The sequence below is a fragment of the Spinacia oleracea genome, chromosome 4 (assembly GCF_020520425.1).
Source record: "Spinacia oleracea cultivar Varoflay chromosome 4, BTI_SOV_V1, whole genome shotgun sequence".
NCBI lineage: Eukaryota > Viridiplantae > Streptophyta > Magnoliopsida > Caryophyllales > Amaranthaceae > Spinacia > Spinacia oleracea.
This window is the reverse complement of record NC_079490.1, coordinates 8,494,707-8,512,869: the sequence shown is the minus strand read 5'-3', so window position 1 is coordinate 8,512,869 and position 18,163 is coordinate 8,494,707. Positions and strand designations below refer to the sequence as shown.

At 34.8% G+C, this 18,163-nt stretch overlaps 1 protein-coding gene across 2 annotated transcripts; it reads right to left on the bottom strand.

Moving 5' to 3' along the window:
* Positions 1-9,458: 9,458 nt before the first annotated feature.
* Positions 9,459-18,104, bottom strand: LOC110800998 (uncharacterized). Of its 2 annotated transcripts, none has more exons than XM_022006310.2 (10): positions 17,899-18,104; positions 14,482-16,155; positions 13,983-14,100; positions 13,804-13,889; positions 13,151-13,380; positions 12,122-12,208; positions 11,928-12,027; positions 11,615-11,804; positions 11,311-11,363; positions 9,459-9,875 (listed from the first exon to the last, which is right to left on the bottom strand). In XM_022006310.2, the coding sequence occupies exons 1-10, from the start codon at positions 17,935-17,937 to the stop codon at positions 9,603-9,605; spliced, it is 2,850 nt and encodes a 949-aa protein (XP_021862002.1). In that variant the 5' UTR covers positions 17,938-18,104; the 3' UTR covers positions 9,459-9,602. The 2 variants fall into 2 exon arrangements, with proteins under 2 accessions (XP_021862002.1, XP_021862003.1); XM_022006311.2 differs by lacking the exon at positions 9,459-9,875 and adding an exon at positions 10,371-10,463 and having other exon boundaries at positions 17,899-18,098.
* Positions 18,105-18,163: the final 59 nt, after the last annotated feature.

Genomic DNA, 18,163 nt, shown 5'->3' with positions numbered 1-18,163 from the left:
AAATCAAAGTTCAAACTCTTTCTCTTTTATTGTTTCAATTCAAAATTTCGTTTTTCATTCTTCTTCTTCTTCCCTTTTATTACATATATAGGCCAATATGGCATTATAAGAAATTGTACCATTAACGACGGGAAATTCCGTCGTTAAAGGCCAATAATCGTTGATTAATGACGGGATTTCCTGTCGTGAATCCGTCATAAAAGGAGACCGTCTTTAATGAAAAATCATGTCGTTAACCCGTCGTAAAAGACATTTGCGACGGTTGTTCCCGCCTTTGTTTGGTTGTTAGCCCCGTTGCAAAAGGCTTTTACGACAGACCCGTCATAATTAGGTTGTCGTTAAAGATACAAATTCTTGTAGTGTGGCGATATGACCTTCTAGAGTAAGAGAATGTTCATGTTAATTTCATATCGATCACGGTGTTAGAAATTATTTACATCTATCAATCACGGGCAAAAAACCTAGCTTATTTCATACAAAGTATTAATCAGAATTCATTAACCAAATTATAATAAAGTATCTTCTTAAGTACTCTGTCCTGTTATAAATAATTGATGCTATAACTGAAATCTTTCGCTCCTAAATAATTGTCTTTTTTGTTAAAGCAAGTCTTCTCAATCAACATATATGAGTCTCCCACAATGATAAAAGATGAGAGAGTTAATCACTTAAAATAAGACTAATGAATTACTCCCTTTATTAACATATGATTTTAAGATGTCGTTAAACTTGTTGAGTCGACTTTTTCGCGTTTTGCAACTAATGACTACTATTTTGTAGGTAGTGCAATGTGTACGTGTAGAAATATGAGCACCATTAGAAGTCTATTCTTATCCATTCAGAAATCTCTATTATAAGAGCTGGATTTGATAGTGATCTTAATGGAATATAATATAATGACGTTTTCCAAAATATAGTTAGTAAATAATTATATACTAATATATTAAAAGACCGTTTATGAAAACGTATATGGATCGAACATCAAACCTCATGGATTAAAATTTCACTTCTTACCATCTTAATTAGCTACAATGTATGTTATATTTTTCAATATAAATGTAAAATACAATCTTTTAAAAATGGGCACATTTTTTATAAAAACTAAACCCTAATAAAAGTAAAACCCGGAACATCGCCCGGGCCACACACTAATTTCAGTATCATAACCAACGTCAATAAATTAACACAAAACAGTTGTTTGAATGATTAAGACTTGACAAATTTGATCACATGCCATAAAGTATAATTATTGGACCACTCCGATCCCTTTGTGTTAGTGTCTTAATAGTAATATAAATTCCTGTAAATAATTGTCAGATCACATATCTTGAATATCACATATTTATCCAGCTGATATGCTACTCCATATTAGCCTATTAGGCATGATTTAACGTCTAATTAAATATCAAACAGTTGAAGGAATTATATTTCTAATTACCTCTTTTACAATCAAATTATCCAAATAATGGGGGTATTTTAACTACAATAGATAGATTAAGATTTTAATAGTGAAAGAGCTACCCGGTCCGTAGATAGAACTCGAGGAAGTCAAAATCGCAGGTTTTAATGAAAAGAATCAATGAAATGTTACATGTTTTAATCGAAATGGTACTCTGCTTTTTATGAAATGATATTCTTTTTAACGAAATGGTACATGTTTTTTATCGAATGATGCTCTTTTTTTTTAATGAAATGGTAGTCTTTTTTAAATAAATGGTACATATACGTTTGACGTTGTGATGTGTTTGCTCACAAATCATAATATGCCGTTTCGCCGACCTCGATAGAACTCACCCTTGATTCCTTCGCTCCAAAATACTCAAACTTAAAGATGGTATATGGAATTGATGAGCGGATATACCTTTAGGGACTGGCCTTTTATGACTAAATTAGGGGTGTAAATGAGCCGAGCCGAGCCGAGCTTTATCCTGTTCATGTTCATGTTCATTTAACTTATGTGAGCTCGAGCCCGAGCCCGAGCTTTTAACCGAGCTCAAAAATTTGTTCAAGCTCGGTTCGTTTAAAATATTTTGTGTTCGCGAACTGTTCGTGAACGGCTCATTTATTAATCGAGCCGAGTTTATAAACGAGCTTTCTTAAACGAGCTTTAGAGTATAACCACATGAAAATCTAACAAATTATAATTATATCTAATAATAAAGATTAAAGTATACATTACTTTATTTGATAAACAAACTAATAATTTAGAAAGAGTCAAAGAGCAATAATTTAGCAATTAAAATTTTATTTCAAAATATTTTTATTCTATTATAGATTCCAAAAGTCAAAAACATGATTTTTATTTATATTTGAAAAATGTATATATGGTAAAATATGATACATAACATAACTAGACGAACTTGTTCACGAACATAAATGAACGAGTTGTTCATGAACATAAAAGAACAAGTTGTTCATGAACTTAAATGAATGAGCATACATATGTTCATGTTCAAGCTCGTTTATTAAGCGAGCTTCAAAAGTTGTTCAAGCTCGGCTCGTTTAGTAAATGAACGAACATGAACGAGTTTTAAACGAGCCCGAGCCCGAGTAGTTTATTGACCGGCTCGGCTCATTTACACCCCTAGACTAAATGTCTCGCTCATGAACGAGTAACTTTAGGAAAATTACCGGCTAAAAAAAGTAAAAAACCAAGCTAGTAATGGAAATTCGAAATAAAATGCGTATGATTAACAACAAATAAAGTTCATATGAATTTCATTGATTGATAGAAAAACAAATCGGAGAAACATTAAATCACTGAGGGTGTTACAATCTCCATGGGTAAATGTTTGGAAGTGATTACAGACCAATCTATTCTACTCTATTCTACTGCTAGAATACTAAGTTTAGGGCTATTCTATGCATTAAGGTAACAGAAAACTAGAATTCGTCATTTAATCAATAATTGCATCAAGCGATTTCCTTCAATATTGTTTAAAGAACGTAAAATTCCCAAAATGCGCCACTTTTTAACTTAATTCCCACCATACCGTCCACGTCAGCATTAAAACCGTTTTTTTTTTTTTAAACGAAGCGGCACTAAACCGCTATCTCAGGTAGCGGTTGACTTAAGTAAACCGCTATAAATGGTAAAAAAAAAAATAAGCGCGTTAGGTAGGCATCGAACCCACAACCTTCTGCTTAGGAAACAAATACTCTATCCACTGAGCTACAGACACTAATGTTGATAAGTTAAACTTGGAAATGTTTTTAATTAATATTAAGAAATGGTTAAAAAGAAATAAACACGTCAGGTAGGGTTCAAACTCACGACCTCCTGCTAAGAAACAACACACTCTATCCATTGAGCTACAGATGCAATTGATGTCACAAGAGGTTACTTCTAAGTTATATTTCTATTTAAACTGTAATTCATGTTAAAAATAATTTACAATTAAGCAAACCGCCATCTGAGATAGCGGTTTTGTTTTAATGCAAACCGCTATCTCAGATAGCGGTTTATAACATTGAACCGCCATCTGAGATGGCGGTTTGCTTTAAAACAAAACCGCTATCTCATATGGCGATTCAATGCTGAACCGGGAAAAAAAAATTACTTCTCTTTCTCCCTTGCTTACGTGGACGGTATGGTGGAAATAACTTAGAAAGTAATGTATTTAGGAAATTATTGGATCTTTATGCAATATTGAAGGAAATCGCTCAGTTTCAAACTTGTTAAACAAAACTTTAATTAAAAAAATTATAATTTAGTAAAACTTTAAAATTTTAAATTGATATTTGCAAATATGCATAGTGAAAGAGCTTAAGAACCAACATGGACATGTTTTTTCTTATGTATAAGTCACATAAAATTATCTCAAATTGTCCTGAGAAATAAGAGTTTATGAAATGTAAAGATCCAAACAGTGTAACTATTAAAAACCGAAAAACCGAAATTATAACATTAATTACATATGCAAAGACATCATGCACTATGACGTTTCAAAGGGACGATATATGTGATGTAAGTGGGTCACTCTCCTAGTTTCTATAAATACCCTATTATCAAATTAGCAAAATAAAATGTTTTCTAAAGTGTACTATTTAAATCAAACACCCTTTTAAAAGAAGAGAGTGAGAAAATTACAACTAAAATCACACTCTAAAAATGAGCTCAGGGAATTCATCATCAAGCTCGTCGGGTGGAGGTGGCAACAACAACCCAAGGCCTGGTGGTTCCTCCTTCTCTAATGTGCCACCACCGCGAGGGGCGACCAAGAACAACATCATTAAGAGTATATTTGGAGTTTGCAAGTAGTTTACTTCAAAAAATCAATGAAAAATATGAATGTGTGATAGTTTTTTTACTATGTATTTATGTTTTCTAGATTCTAGAAGATCTATAACGATCTACTGATCTAGCTAGGTGAACTTCTAAATGCCAGCTAACTTCGTTGGTAAGTCTCTAAAAAGTATTGTACTTGAAACAACATGTTACGTGTATGAATCAAAGCTCACATTCATGCATTTGATGCATATATGTGTCTTGTACAAATTTTTTTAGACAAAAAAGGAGCTAATATTATCAAGCTAGTTTGTGCTTTGTAAAGTTTATGAGAAATGAGTGGTCAGTTATAATTATTTGGCTAAAAAAAAAAATCAAATTGTTGGGCTTAATAACTATTATGACCTATTATTACTCACTCATGTGATGAACCCTACTTATTTGGAATAAATTAGCTCTTTAATCAATAACGACATGTTGTACTCTTAATCATTACAAAGTAATTGTGTTAGTTATTGTTGTCATTCTATAATAGTCATTCTATTTAAAGTGATGATAAACAACGAATAAACTGAATGTACTAACTGTCTGGAAATCACGTATTTTTTATAAATAAGACTCATGTTCATAGTTTCAATGCAATTATTTACTTTGACTAACTTTTTTTTTTTTTTTGAGGGGCACTAGTCTAGCTTAACTATGTATTTAGGAGGGAAAATTTGATTGATTGAGTTACTCTGATTTAATATAGTGTATATATAGATGCGTCTCATAAATAGTACTCCGTAATACACCAAATAGCTGGATAAAATAATACTCCCTCTATCCCCGTTGAACTTCTTATTATCTAGGTTCTTAATCTCTTTTTATTTTTAAAGTGTCGATCTTGTTTTTATTTAACTTTCTCTTTTTCTACCTAAAATGGGTAAATTAATTATTATTTTTTACGTACTAATACATTGTTGGGGGGGGGGGGGAGAGTGGGAGACAATAACACCCCACAAGAACACAAAGAAACATGGTCACTTTATATTGATGAGTAATAATGCCTACAAAGAAAGAAGACAAAACACACACGAGTGTAAGAAGATCACATAAAATCAACCAATTCGTGCTATAATAAAACTCATGCTTCATGCTTGTATTTTACTTTTTCTGTTCGTATTTACATGACATAATTGGGTTTTGGATGTTATTCACACAAGTTTATTTGACTTCCTTTTGTGATTTATATTTAAGAAAATAATAGTCGTGTGGGGTCTTATTAGATTTTTTTAATAAATATTTTATATATATATATATCAATTTGTATAATTTTTTAGAAATATAAAATATTTTCATGAAATATTTGTGAGGGATATTTGGTGAATTATTGGAACTTAATGGGCATTTGGTGAATTAAGGCAAAACTCGGAGGTATTTCATGAAATATCCGTAAAGAGAAATAGAGGAAAAATTGAGAGAGAACAATTGTTTATATTATTCCATGAACTGATATCTAGAGTATTCTAGAAAGATAGTAGAGATATAATGGACATCCACATAATATTTCATAACAGTTTCTCTAATCCAAATTTTTGCCATGATATATGCTAAAATAAATACTTCGTATCACGGTATCACCTTTTATGTGTTCGTAGGAAATCCTATAATTTTTATCAACCAAATAACTCAACGTTATTACACTTTCTAGAATGTTTATTTTCTATGTAAGTTTATATCAACCAAACATGTCTTTAGCATCAAAATCTTTAGAGTTGAAGAGAGAATCATAAAAGTATTTTAAAAAGGTTGGTTGGTTTGAGCTTTTTAAGAGTGGGATTCGAATGTGGCTATTGCGCACAGATCACCAGTCTTAACTAGTAGACCAAAATATCGTTGGTTACTTGAAGGTATTAATAGATCGTGCCTATCCTCCTAAATTAGCCGATCTCTCGTTTGACTCCATTCCATTCCTTACAATATCAAGCAATTTATAATAGTAATGGTTATCGTTACCCTTTCCCTTTCTCGTTCGATACCTTTCTATTTCGATTCGTTTCATCATAACACAAGGTAATTTAGAAAAGAAACAACCAAAGTTTTAAGAATTTAAGTTCAGAATAACAACGCAATCAAGCCTCATGCCACAGAGGAGAAGTTCATTATACCTGAACTATAAATTTGAGACATTGATTTTATTTGATTTTTTATTTGATTTTTTTTTCCCGCTTTACATGAATTGTTCCAAGTTAGGGTTTACATATGCGAAAATGACCTTCGCGCTTAGTTAATCATCTCCCATCGTCTTTAATCATATACTCTATATAAATTAGTAAACTAGTATTTGGGCCCGGGCGATGCCCCGGAATATTGGGTGAATAACAATAATTATCATATTTTTTAATGAAATTATGTTCGAGTTTTAGTCACAAGATAATTTTTCTATATTATATTAATATTTATTTTGCGTAGATGACATGTAAAAGATTATAGCTCAATTGGTTAATGCTCTAGTGTTGAAAGTGGAAGTTGTGGGTTTGAATCTTATGCAAACCATATTTCTCATTTTTTACATGAAAGTGATATAAAAGTGGATATATATAGCATATATTGTGGCATGTAGACGCTTGTAGAAACGCTTTTTAATATATAGTATAGATTACATTCTTTATAGTGACCAACTTGTATATATCATTGCTTTTAGCTTAAAATAGAGTATAATTTCTTCACTAAATATGCAATCAAATAGTATACCTGTATACGTTTATTCATAACTTCTCCCTGTGGGAAATGATACTGTAAAATTCGAAAATGATAAGAAAATGTGGGCCGAATATTTGATGTGTGTAAAGTTGTGACGTGTTACTAAAAAGCAAAATTCTCCTCGACTATGGTGCAATCGGAAATGGTGTTGCCTGCCAAGATTTAACACAACGTTCCTCCAAAATGTGCACTCAACTAAGAAGGAATTAGGAGAGGGATTATTTTCTATGTTTTCAAAATGATCCCAAAAACTGATTTTTAAAGACAACAGCAAATCAGAAACGATTTTGGTAATCAAAACAATTGAAACCGAAACTAAGTATTCAATGGGCAATCAAAACGGAAGCTAAAATCAAGGGACGATTTTCGTAAATCATGCTACCGTTACGAAATTAATTATGAATGTGAAGTGGACTTCGTAACTGATCGGTCTCATAAGGTCTAGACTGTCAGTTACGACTTGACTCAAAAAGATAGGCCTCACCACGCACGTGCCACAAACCAAACCGGCCGAACGGCGACGCGTGAGGGGATGCCTCCTTCTAGCCCACAACACAACTTCAAATATTAGAATGATTTACTACTCTATTTAAACTAGAGAAAACCTTTTTCTTCTTTCAATGTGGGACAACCACAAAGCTTCAAAACCATCATTTGTATTTCTACCAATATGGGACAAACCCATTTTCACCAAATAGTAAAGTTTAAAACATATCTTTACATTGTATCCAACACTCCATCCTTAAAAAGTCTAATTATATTTATGTGGATTTACTTACATAGTTGCATAGACAAGTGATAAGTTGATAGCTAGTAAGCGTTCTTGTAGAGGTAGACAAAAACCTAAATAAAAATGATTTTTAGTTAAATAACCATGAAAAGGGGCTTGCATGTACACTTCGGAACAAATAAGTGAATGACTCCTCAACCTACGCACAACAACAAAATTAATTGGTAGTTGAGGTTTGTCTTTGGGTTCCTCCTTGGATTTCAATATATTTGGCTCTTTTCACTTAAATATATAATTCTAGCCTACATTTATTTATTTACAACTTATTTTATTCATTTCCTTGAATATTCAACTCTCCTTCTAAAACTATGTGTTCGGTCAAATGTTACGCGTATTGCAGAATATATGGAGTATTTCTCTCTTACACAAACAATTAAAATATTTCCATTAATTTCACCTGCATTTTTTTTTTTGTTAGCACCCGGATCACCTTTAGGTCTAATCCTGATTCGGTGCGAGTTCTAAATTGATAGGTTTCAATCCCCTCCCAATTGTTGTTGCGGGGATCGAACACGGGTTCTCCCTACCAAATTCAGCCCCAATCACCACTGAACCAACAAACAATTATTAATTTCACTTGCATATGTAATATTAGTCTATTCATTTACTTATACTACACTAAACATTCCTAAAACTATGCATAAAACACAAATATTTCGAGTTGGAAACGGAGGGGAGTATGTCTTTTTTATTTAGCCTTTTTTCTTGACAAAAGTCAAAATTGGTTTCTAGAACCTGTCTTTGTTAATTTAAGAGTATTATTAAATTTGGCCCACATACTTTCTTTTGATGGGACATCCATGTCAAAATCACAATTAATTTGCACAATCAATCAAGCACTAAATTTATCAAAAATATCAACTTTTTCATCAAACCACTTAAAATAAAATAATGTTACTCCTTTCCAATTTTTGCCAGGGTGTACGTAAAAGTAAATGTCACATTTTATGTGTTTGTGGGAAATCCTAAGATTTTTGTCAACCAAATAACTCGGCACTATTATACTTTTTAGAATTTCTATTTTTATGTACTATGTCAACCAAATATGCATTTAGTATGAAAATCTTTAGCGTTGAAAAGACAAGTATAAAAATATTTTTAAAATATTTATTGGTTTGACCTTTTGAAAAGTAAAATTCGAACATATCACCTATTATACTTAAGCTTTCAGTCTTAACCACTAAACTAAAACATCATTGTCTCATCGATACTCGAAGGTACTAATAGATTATGGCTATCCTTCTAAATTAGCCGATCTCTCATTTGACTCCATTCCATTCCGTATAACACCAAACAGTCCACAACATTAATGGTTATCGTTACCCTTTCCCTTTCCCTTTCCCTTTCTCGTTCACTTCCTTTCTATTCCATTTCCTCCCACCATAACACAAGCTAGTTTAGAAAAGAAACAACCAAAGTTTTAAAAATTCAAGTTACTCAAATAACAACGCAATCAAGCCTCATGCCACAGAGGAGAAGTTCAGTATATACCTGAACTATAAATTTGAGACATCGATTTTTTATTTGATTTTTTTTTTTTTTTTTGCTTTACAAGAATCGTTCCAAGTTAGGGTTTACATATGCGAAAATGACCTTCGCGCTTGGTTAATCATCTCCCACCGTCTTTAACCGTGGGATTAAATTTAGAGAGCAACGGTTAATTTGTCCGAGTCAATTGGACAACAAAACCTATGCCTTTCTTTCTTTCTTTCTTTCTTTCTCGTTTTCTTTCTCCCCTCGCCTTCTTCTAAAAAGTTGAAGGACAAAGGCCAACTTCCGCCGAGGACTAAAATGCACTCTAATAATGTACATTTTTCACTAGGGCTTCGAAACTATTAGCTAGCTACTCATATAACCTCTGCTTGCCTGAATCCTCCGCCGCTTGTACACGCACTTGTATGTGGCGGATTGGTTCCTGTATAATCCATCCATCACTGTCTTGCAAACTCTGCTTGCCTGAACCCTCCTTCGCTTGTAAACACACTTGTATGCGGACTGGTTCTTGTCTGATCCGTCCATTTCTGTCTTATCTTTACCAGGTGCTTCAAGTTTCCCTCTTCTTCTGTAACAAAGATTGAACCTCTTGTTGAGTTCATCCTTTGCGTAATTTTTCTGCAGCAGCAAAGGACAATGATAGATTATTCTAAAAGGTATTGCAAGTATAATGTGTATGATAAATTTACTGTGTATTGGAATTAGGGGTGCACGTGATCAATTTGGACAAACAGATCGGGTTTGGGTTGAAACGATATCATTTGGCTACCGGGTCAGGTTGAAAAATAACGGGTCGGTTCAGTTTAGGTTGGTAAACACGGGTTCATGTCGGGTCGGGTTAATATCGGGTAAAGCCAAGAAAGTGCATGAAGAAATCTTTTTCTTCCCATCTAGATAACAACAGATGGTTGAAAGAGGTATCCCACGTTTCGAAAATGTATACAATAACAAGTAAAAAATAAAAAGGATTAAGGTAATAAACTCCAAGGCAAGTAGAGATTTATATAAGCCAGTAGAGATTTCCATTATCCTTCAATAGGAAGAATATAGGTCACGCTAAAGGAGAAAATAATTTCGTTTTGAGTTAAAAATACCAGCACATGCATTACTCACCTCCCTTCTTGACAAACATTCGACCTCTCTTTGGTTTCAGAAGGAGAGAATGATTTTGTTGAGTTGATCCCCCACTTCAAAAGGATTCAGCACCTGATCCAATAGGAACAAGTGAAACTTCCTAAGGGTGAAATAGACTTTTTACTAAACAAGAATACCACATTTACCACCGCATGCCTAACCTTCCTCCCACTATCCCCCCCTTCCCTTCTCTCTAACTTTCAGTAAGGAACCAAATACAGGAAAATGAAGCTTGAATGTTAATGCTGAAATACCTTATCAAAGAAAATTCATAAAGTTTTTCCCTAAACCAAACAGAACCTTAATGTAACAGCAGTGTTCTCCACAGAAGGTGAAATCTTAAGAAGATATCGTCAGTGTAATGAAATTTAATAGATCTGCTGTTTTTTTGAAAAAGAGGGTTATTACCAACCTAAGAGATTTTGTTAGGGGGCCTAAGTTCTTGGTTACACTTGAAGTGATGCGAACAGGGAAGTGTAAGAGATCATGCTCTTAATAAGTTGAGGGAGGTAGATCAAGTCTTAAGAAAAGGAACCTGATTTTGGCATTCCAAAGATTAAAACCATGCTTACATTGAGATGGCCAAATCAGTTTGCATTATCTCACTAATTTATTGTGAGATATTTTTAGAAGTTCGAAATTAGTAACACGTTCCCTTGTCTCACAATAAGTTACTGTAAGAACAGTCTCGTACAAGATATTCCCATTAAGAATCTTAAATCGTCCAAAATGTCTAACAGGTGTAGTTAATTTAGCAGAGTCCCCTAGGGTTGGAGGGGGGAGGGGGTTATTAGCTTTTCGCTTAACTGCCTCTCCATTAATATCATAATACGATAATCCATTTATAAGGAAATAGATATGACACTAAAGAATCAATTAACACAAGCCAAAGATGAATTTCTGGGGTTTAAGAGTGAACCTTCACAAGTCTTGCTCCAGTCTTTTCCAACTTCCTTGTTGCTGGCAAAGAATCTACACAATACAAACCACACGAAGACACGATCAAATTCAACACGAAAAAATAATTTAAATAAAAGAAATCATTTAAATTCGGACGGAATCGAATTTTATGGAGAAACATTCCAGTTTGTAACGTGAGCCTAGGGAATAAAAGGTCGGGTATGATAGCAAAGAAGCAATGACAAACTAATGACTCGGTTGAAGCATCTCTCAGTTAGTCAGCTACACTATGCTATGACGGTAATTTTCAGCGAGCTATGTACCTGCTGGAGCAGATCTTCCAGGAATCTTCTGAAACAATGTGGTCCCCGTAAAAAGAACAAACGGATACCCTAACAATTCTCTCCTTAAAAGCGTTGGCATCTCCGCAAAACCAAATGACGAAACCCAGGTATCACTGAGCTGAGCTATAGCTGGCAATACCAATCTTTCAACACCCATTTCTACAAGCATCTGCAACAGAAGAGAAGAGTCTTAACACTACAAGAATCCACAAGAAATAAAAATACAACTTATTGATGCATAAAACAAGAGTGCCAGAGGAGGGGGGAAAGCAAGATTGTAGACAGAAACTACCTTTTCTAGCTCATTGACAAGAAGCCGACACATACCCTTTCGACGATACTTGAAAGGTGTAGCTATAAGTGGCATCTCTGCCACTTTCCGACCATGGATTCTGAAAGCAAAATAAAACACCAAATTTTAAATGAAATCAATCCTAATTTTATATTCGGGACATGAAGACCCTAAGCAACACTAATATGAGCTACCTGATAGTAGCAACACAAGCAAGTTCCTCGCCTTTAACCAAAGCTATTACATAGAACCCATGGAAATCCAATCTCCGGAATTTTGACCTACAAGAAAGCAAAGTTATCAAAGGCTGAGTGAACTTACCATAAGAATCAACAGATACCCCAATATTGACCAAACAGACCACTAGGCATAACTCATAAGCCATCAGAAAGCTCAACCTTTAATTTTCCAAATTTAAGCAGGACAGTTTCGCAATAGTGCATCATAATGTTCATCACCCACCATTATATACTACTGGATCCTGCTAACCATAAAAAAAAATGCCTTAATGTACATGTCTACATGATATCCTTCAACACTAAACTTCCTTCAAATACCAATTCGAATATGATGTTCGATTTGGAAATTGCCAAAACAATATTATGCAAACCTGAAACTGTTCAAGAGGACCACATTCGGCATATTAAAAGGATTTTTCTGTTCACTACTTCACTGTTCAAGATATGAGGATTAAGCAAAATGAAGCAGTTCTTGGCCATTAAGCATTCCCCAGATGACAAAGAATAACAACACATTCATGATGAGGAAAAAGATTAGAGAAATTTCGTCCATTTTGTCATCAGTTGACAGTTTGAACTCTGGATGCACAGATTTGATGGAGACATACAATTTAGTTTGCTCCATAACAATTTCGTGTTGCGCTTACTATGAAACAAAAGGGGTATAAATAATGCATCATATGTTCAAATTCTCACTGTGTAGCACTGCTTGCAGTCAATCAATTTTTCAAATAAATAAAAGTAATCATGAGTACAATTGATGCAAATCAGGCAAGTATATGTTGACAACTATGTATAAGAGGGAGGACAGAATAAAAAACTATCAGACATTAAGTTAATGGACCATGCATGAAGACAAATTTAGCCAACTAGAAAAACAAAAGTAACCCTAAAATGTCATAAAACAAACAGAAAAGAAATATCCGAACAGATTCAACATATAATAACAGTAAAACAATCACATATGCGAGATAGAAACCTTACCCAGAATTGTAAACAACGTCCGCAACTAAATCCCTCCCAGTGTGGGGCTCAAGTATAGGTTCAAAGCACTCATGAAAAACATTTAGAACTTGAGACACCTGAATGAGGGGATGAGCTCGTTCATTGTATACGTTACAATCGTTTCTTCTAGATCTTGTGATGGTCCAGGTTAAGCCTTCCACTGATGTTGGATTTGAAATTCGCAAGAGTTCATGAAGGCGAGCACATATCTAGCAACACCAGCCAAATCATATATCATCAAGTAGTTTGTAGTTTTGTACAGTAAAAAAAAACAATAGTAAAATATGCAGGATGAAAAAAGGGCAAAAGGCTGAAGAAACCAAATCCAGCAATACATTGTGAATAACCTCATAAACCAAGTTAAAATATGTACTGAGAGAATGAGATGGTAACTGTGCACAATAACTTATACTGCAAGGTTTTTTATGTTTTCTAAATGGTTCACTCAATACAGCCCACTAATCCACTTTGAACTCCACAACAAGTTCCAGTTTACTCAACATCCCTTTGTTATTCACCTACCCATCAGAACATCACGTTAGAGGACTTACTACGCCCCCTTTAGTTCTTAACCGACAGTTCTGCAAACAAATGTAAATTCCACAAGTCAAATGCAAATTCAAATAAAATACCTCAAAACAGCTTCTGCTACAGAACTTGTCCAGGAAAGAGTCATCAGAATATGACGTTTTTGCTTCGTTTAGGCAAGCCACATGATCTATAAAGGAAAAAAGGTAGATAAGATTAAGGAACAGAACTTTAAGCTATACAATATGGATGACAAAACCTATATTCTCGGGCAGAAACATACATTGGCGGCTACACTGGTAACAAACTTGAGTAAATAGTTGATCATCACTGGCAGAAGGATCCAAGCCACATAAGCCACATTGACAAGATGGACAAAATGATTCTCCAACAGGAAATTCCTGAAATGACCACAATAAATTAAAAATAAAATAAAATTCTGAAGCATCTTTGAATAAATTTTGTGCTGCATACATTCGAAGCTTGTACACAGCCAAGGCAGTTCAGGAACGAAACAACATGAAAGCGTAGAAGGAAACAAACAACAGGAAAGCACAGAAGCATGAGCCAGCAGGGAAAAAACAATCGAAGGAAAAGAAAAAGATAAATAAAGAATAAATTGATTTGTATAATTCTTGCTTCACATAATTTTTTGTACAATAAAAGTAAATCAAATTATATTTTGCATCCAGAGACCATAAAAGAATAAAAGCAGAATGACACGAATCAAGCCAAAGAAATTGCTTAAATCGTGCTTTTATTACAAGAAACAGAAAATTCACCTGAATGTCAACGCAGGTCAAATGGAACGAAGACATGCAAAGATCACAATGTAGTAGTTCACCTCCATAGTGACAGACTAAACAAACTGAGTCACGGTATCTACCCTTCTTAGCCTTTTGTTTATGGGGATTATCTAAAGTTTCTTGAGGCCCATGCTCTTGACAAGAGGCTGTGACAGGTTGAATCCCTTCGCAAGGACTGCTCAATACGCCTTCTTTTTGTCGCGATTTTGATGCCTCCAATTCCTTCTGCAAGGTGGATTTAGATTTAACACTAGCCTCCTGACTCTTCCTTGGATATAATTTTTTGATCCTCTTGGGACTTCTTTTCTTACGTCTAACAGTTCTAATTCGTCTTTCTTTCCTATGAACAGGATATCTCATACTACTGCCAACCTTCTTCTGCTTAAGTAACAGCAGTTCTCTACTATTGTAAACAGGATAGTTATCTTGAAACTGTAAGGGAGCTGCATCACGCACCTGCCTGGTTATTTTGGAGCGACAGCCTGTGGGTCTTTCTAACTTATTACCACATAGTTGGGAAGGGATCACTTTCCGTGTCGTCGATTTGTCTTCTGCCAATTTCCTTTTCCTTTTAGAACGAATATTTTGGGACATATTTAAACTACTTTTAGGCATCCGAGGGTTTCTAAATGAAACACTATCACTTTGATACATCCTCAGACATTCTTCATCCAGAACTCCAGCACTTACCAGACCACAGAACTCACCACTATCACCAGCCTCTGAAACCACGGTATTTACGGAAGATTCAACAGTCGACAATTGACTTTGCATGCAAAGACCATCAGTCTGGTGACTGCTATTTTTGGCAGCATCACCAATCAAAGAATCCTCCGCTTCACTCAAACACATGCGCCTCGTTCTAACCGCTAGACTAAGTTCATTTTCTTTTGTTTTCTGCATTGACCTAGTCAATACAGCGGCATTACCTTTCTGAGACCTCTTAGATTTGCGCTTTCTTTTCTTCATTGCATGTTTCCGAGTAGTAGTAGGAAAAGAAATGCCCTTTCCTCCAGGCTTAGTAGTCATATCAAAAATAACTTCTCTAAAGTATTCTTTCCACACAGAATAAGCACCACATGTCCACTCCGAAATCATTTTCTGGAACCCATAATGCACTTTCAAGAGGGCCCAGACACGCCTTACAAACCGAAATAAATGACCATCTTCTTTGTGCTCCTTGGCAAGATTTACTAACTTCCAAACACCCCTTTCTTTCCACTGACCAGTGAATTCATCCCATTCAGAAGTGACCCGTAAATCAGTCAATTTGAATACGCGTTCATCACCCTCATCGGGGAAAAAAACACGACGCTCCTTTGCATCTTCATCACAATCAGAAATTACTCCTTCCCACCACGATTCCATAAATAAGACATCAACACAGGCACCAAAAGTTAACTTTGCATCTGCAGCACAAGGTTGTGGAAGAGGTGGTATGGGTCGAATTCGACCACGATAGTTAAACTGGGCACAAGGACGCTGATAAAGACCTTCTATCGCACCAGTGACAGGTATTGACTCTATGAGCTTGGAATCCCCTGATTCACACAACAAGTCATCATATTCCACTTTGCGGCACGAATCTGAGACACCAACAACTACTCCAGGGTGCCAAGACCCCCCCAAGCCTTCCTCAAGTTGTCGCACCTAATAACCACAAAATAATACAAAAACAATTCACATCATTAGTTACAACTCTGATTCTCCAAGACAAACAAATAACATTCAGAAACTATTGCATACACAGATAAAAGATTCACGGATCATAAGAAATTAGAAAGACAATGAAGCGCCAGAAAAGTAAAGTAATTTTACTCGTTTTCAGCAATAAATGTGAAGAGGGGCAGACAAATAGGGTACTAAGAGCATCAATTATAAGGGTCACTCTTATTTACCCACTCTTAATATCTCTCTTCATCTAACTCATCACCCTCTCTTAATAAGAGTTATCTATCAGAAAACCCAAGAAATAACTATCTCTTATTACTCCCTCTTAAACACCTTTTACATGTATTTTTTTTTTTTTTTTTAACAAAAATGTCAAAAACAAGTATAATAATCCCACAATCATCTACCTCACCCCCTCTTATTTCTAAGAGTTACCTCTTATTTAGAGGATGTCTTAATCAACCTCTAAATAAGAGGTAGCTAAGAGTTAGATTTTTTTTTATTAAGAGCTAACTCTTAAAAATTTTCTCTTCTTTAAGAGTGGGCCAAGAGTCCACTATAATTGATGCTCTAAGGTTTCTCCCAAATAAGGAAAAAATGGGGATGTAGTACAAGCTACAAAAACAACCACCTGTCCAACTACACTTTTCAGGCATAATCTCAGGTCTTGACATACACCCCATGGACGAACATTACACACTCAACTCACAATTGGCAAATCCATGGAAGACTTAAGCTCAACCAACCCAGTCCGTTTTCTGTCAAATAAACCTTGCAAGTCCCACTCAAGAATGGTAAATTTATAAATTCAATTGTTTCTTTATGCATGCAACAAGGCCCTCAAATAAGTCAATTGAAATAAGCTACGTATCCATGACATTTAAAGGGATGAGACTCAAGTATCTTGTCCCCTAAAACTCCTAAAGAGTGAAGGAGATGGTTCCCTTCTTGACATTCATCATACGGTCAGTACAGTAGTTCTCTGCCTACTAGAGGACCGTCAACAATCAACAAACATACCCTTCCCCTACTACCCTGGCACAATGTTCCAAGCAATAGAAGTTGGATAATCTTCCTTTCCTTTACTCCAAAGTTTACCCACCCCCCGCCCCCACCACCACCACCACCACCACCGCAACCCACCAAAATTCCAATCAGACGGCCTAAACTGCATAGAATTTTCATCCCCTTTCAGAGAATTGTTAATCAAATATTGACAACTGAGATGCTTATCAGCATTTATGTCCCAAACTACTAAAAAAAATTACAAAAAATCGGACCGAAAAAATCAGCTGAATATTGAAGGAGCCCTATATTCTTTTCCTCTTTTCAATACATTAACCATTAACGAAAGTTAACCTTGGCGATGAAATTAACAGTGCCACCAACCACGTGATTTACGGCGAAGATTATCAAAAACAATTAAATTCAATAAAGACACTAATTTGCGCTACCAAATTCATGATTCCAACTACAATCGACCCGACAGGAAATTTGATATAAATTCACCCCCAATTTCAATCAACCAACTCAACTATAAATTCAAATTCAAAAAATTTCAACACATCTAAACAACAAAAAACGACATTGTTTCGTTTCTCGAATGGATCGACCGGAAATTTGATATAAATTCACTTGCAACAAATTCAAATCACAAAATCTGCGAAATTAAAAAAAAAATTAAAGAAAAGAGAGAAGAAAATCGAATTGACAATCACTCACCTCAACTTTTTCGCGCAGCAGCAGCTTCCGCGCATTCATTTGGAGAGAGAAAATCAAATTATCCAAAGAATTTCAAATTCAAATTTGGGGAAAACAAATCAGGTGATTTTGGAGAGAGAGAGATTCGAAGGTTTTGGGTTATGGAGTTTGATTTTTGCGTATTTGGCGAAAACAATAAAATAAAACACAAAAATAAGAGTGAAGTTCTGGTAAATAAGTACGTTAGGGCTTTCAATGTGATGAGCCGATTGATGACGTGTGGGCT

Bases quoted from the DNA above. Each gene is read 5' to 3' on its own strand.
- LOC110800998 (XM_022006310.2), bottom strand. From the start codon at position 17,937: ATGAATGCGCGGAAGCTGCTGCTGCGCGAAAAAGTTGAG. The intron at 13,381-13,803 runs GTATTTTATTTG...TGGTGTTGCTAG, and splicing joins GTAGCAGAAGCTGTTTTGAG to ATATGTGCTCGCCTTCATGA. The intron at 9,876-11,310 runs GTTCACTCTTAA...TTGCTGCTGCAG, and splicing joins CTGGAGCAAGACTTGTGAAG to AAAAATTACGCAAAGGATGA.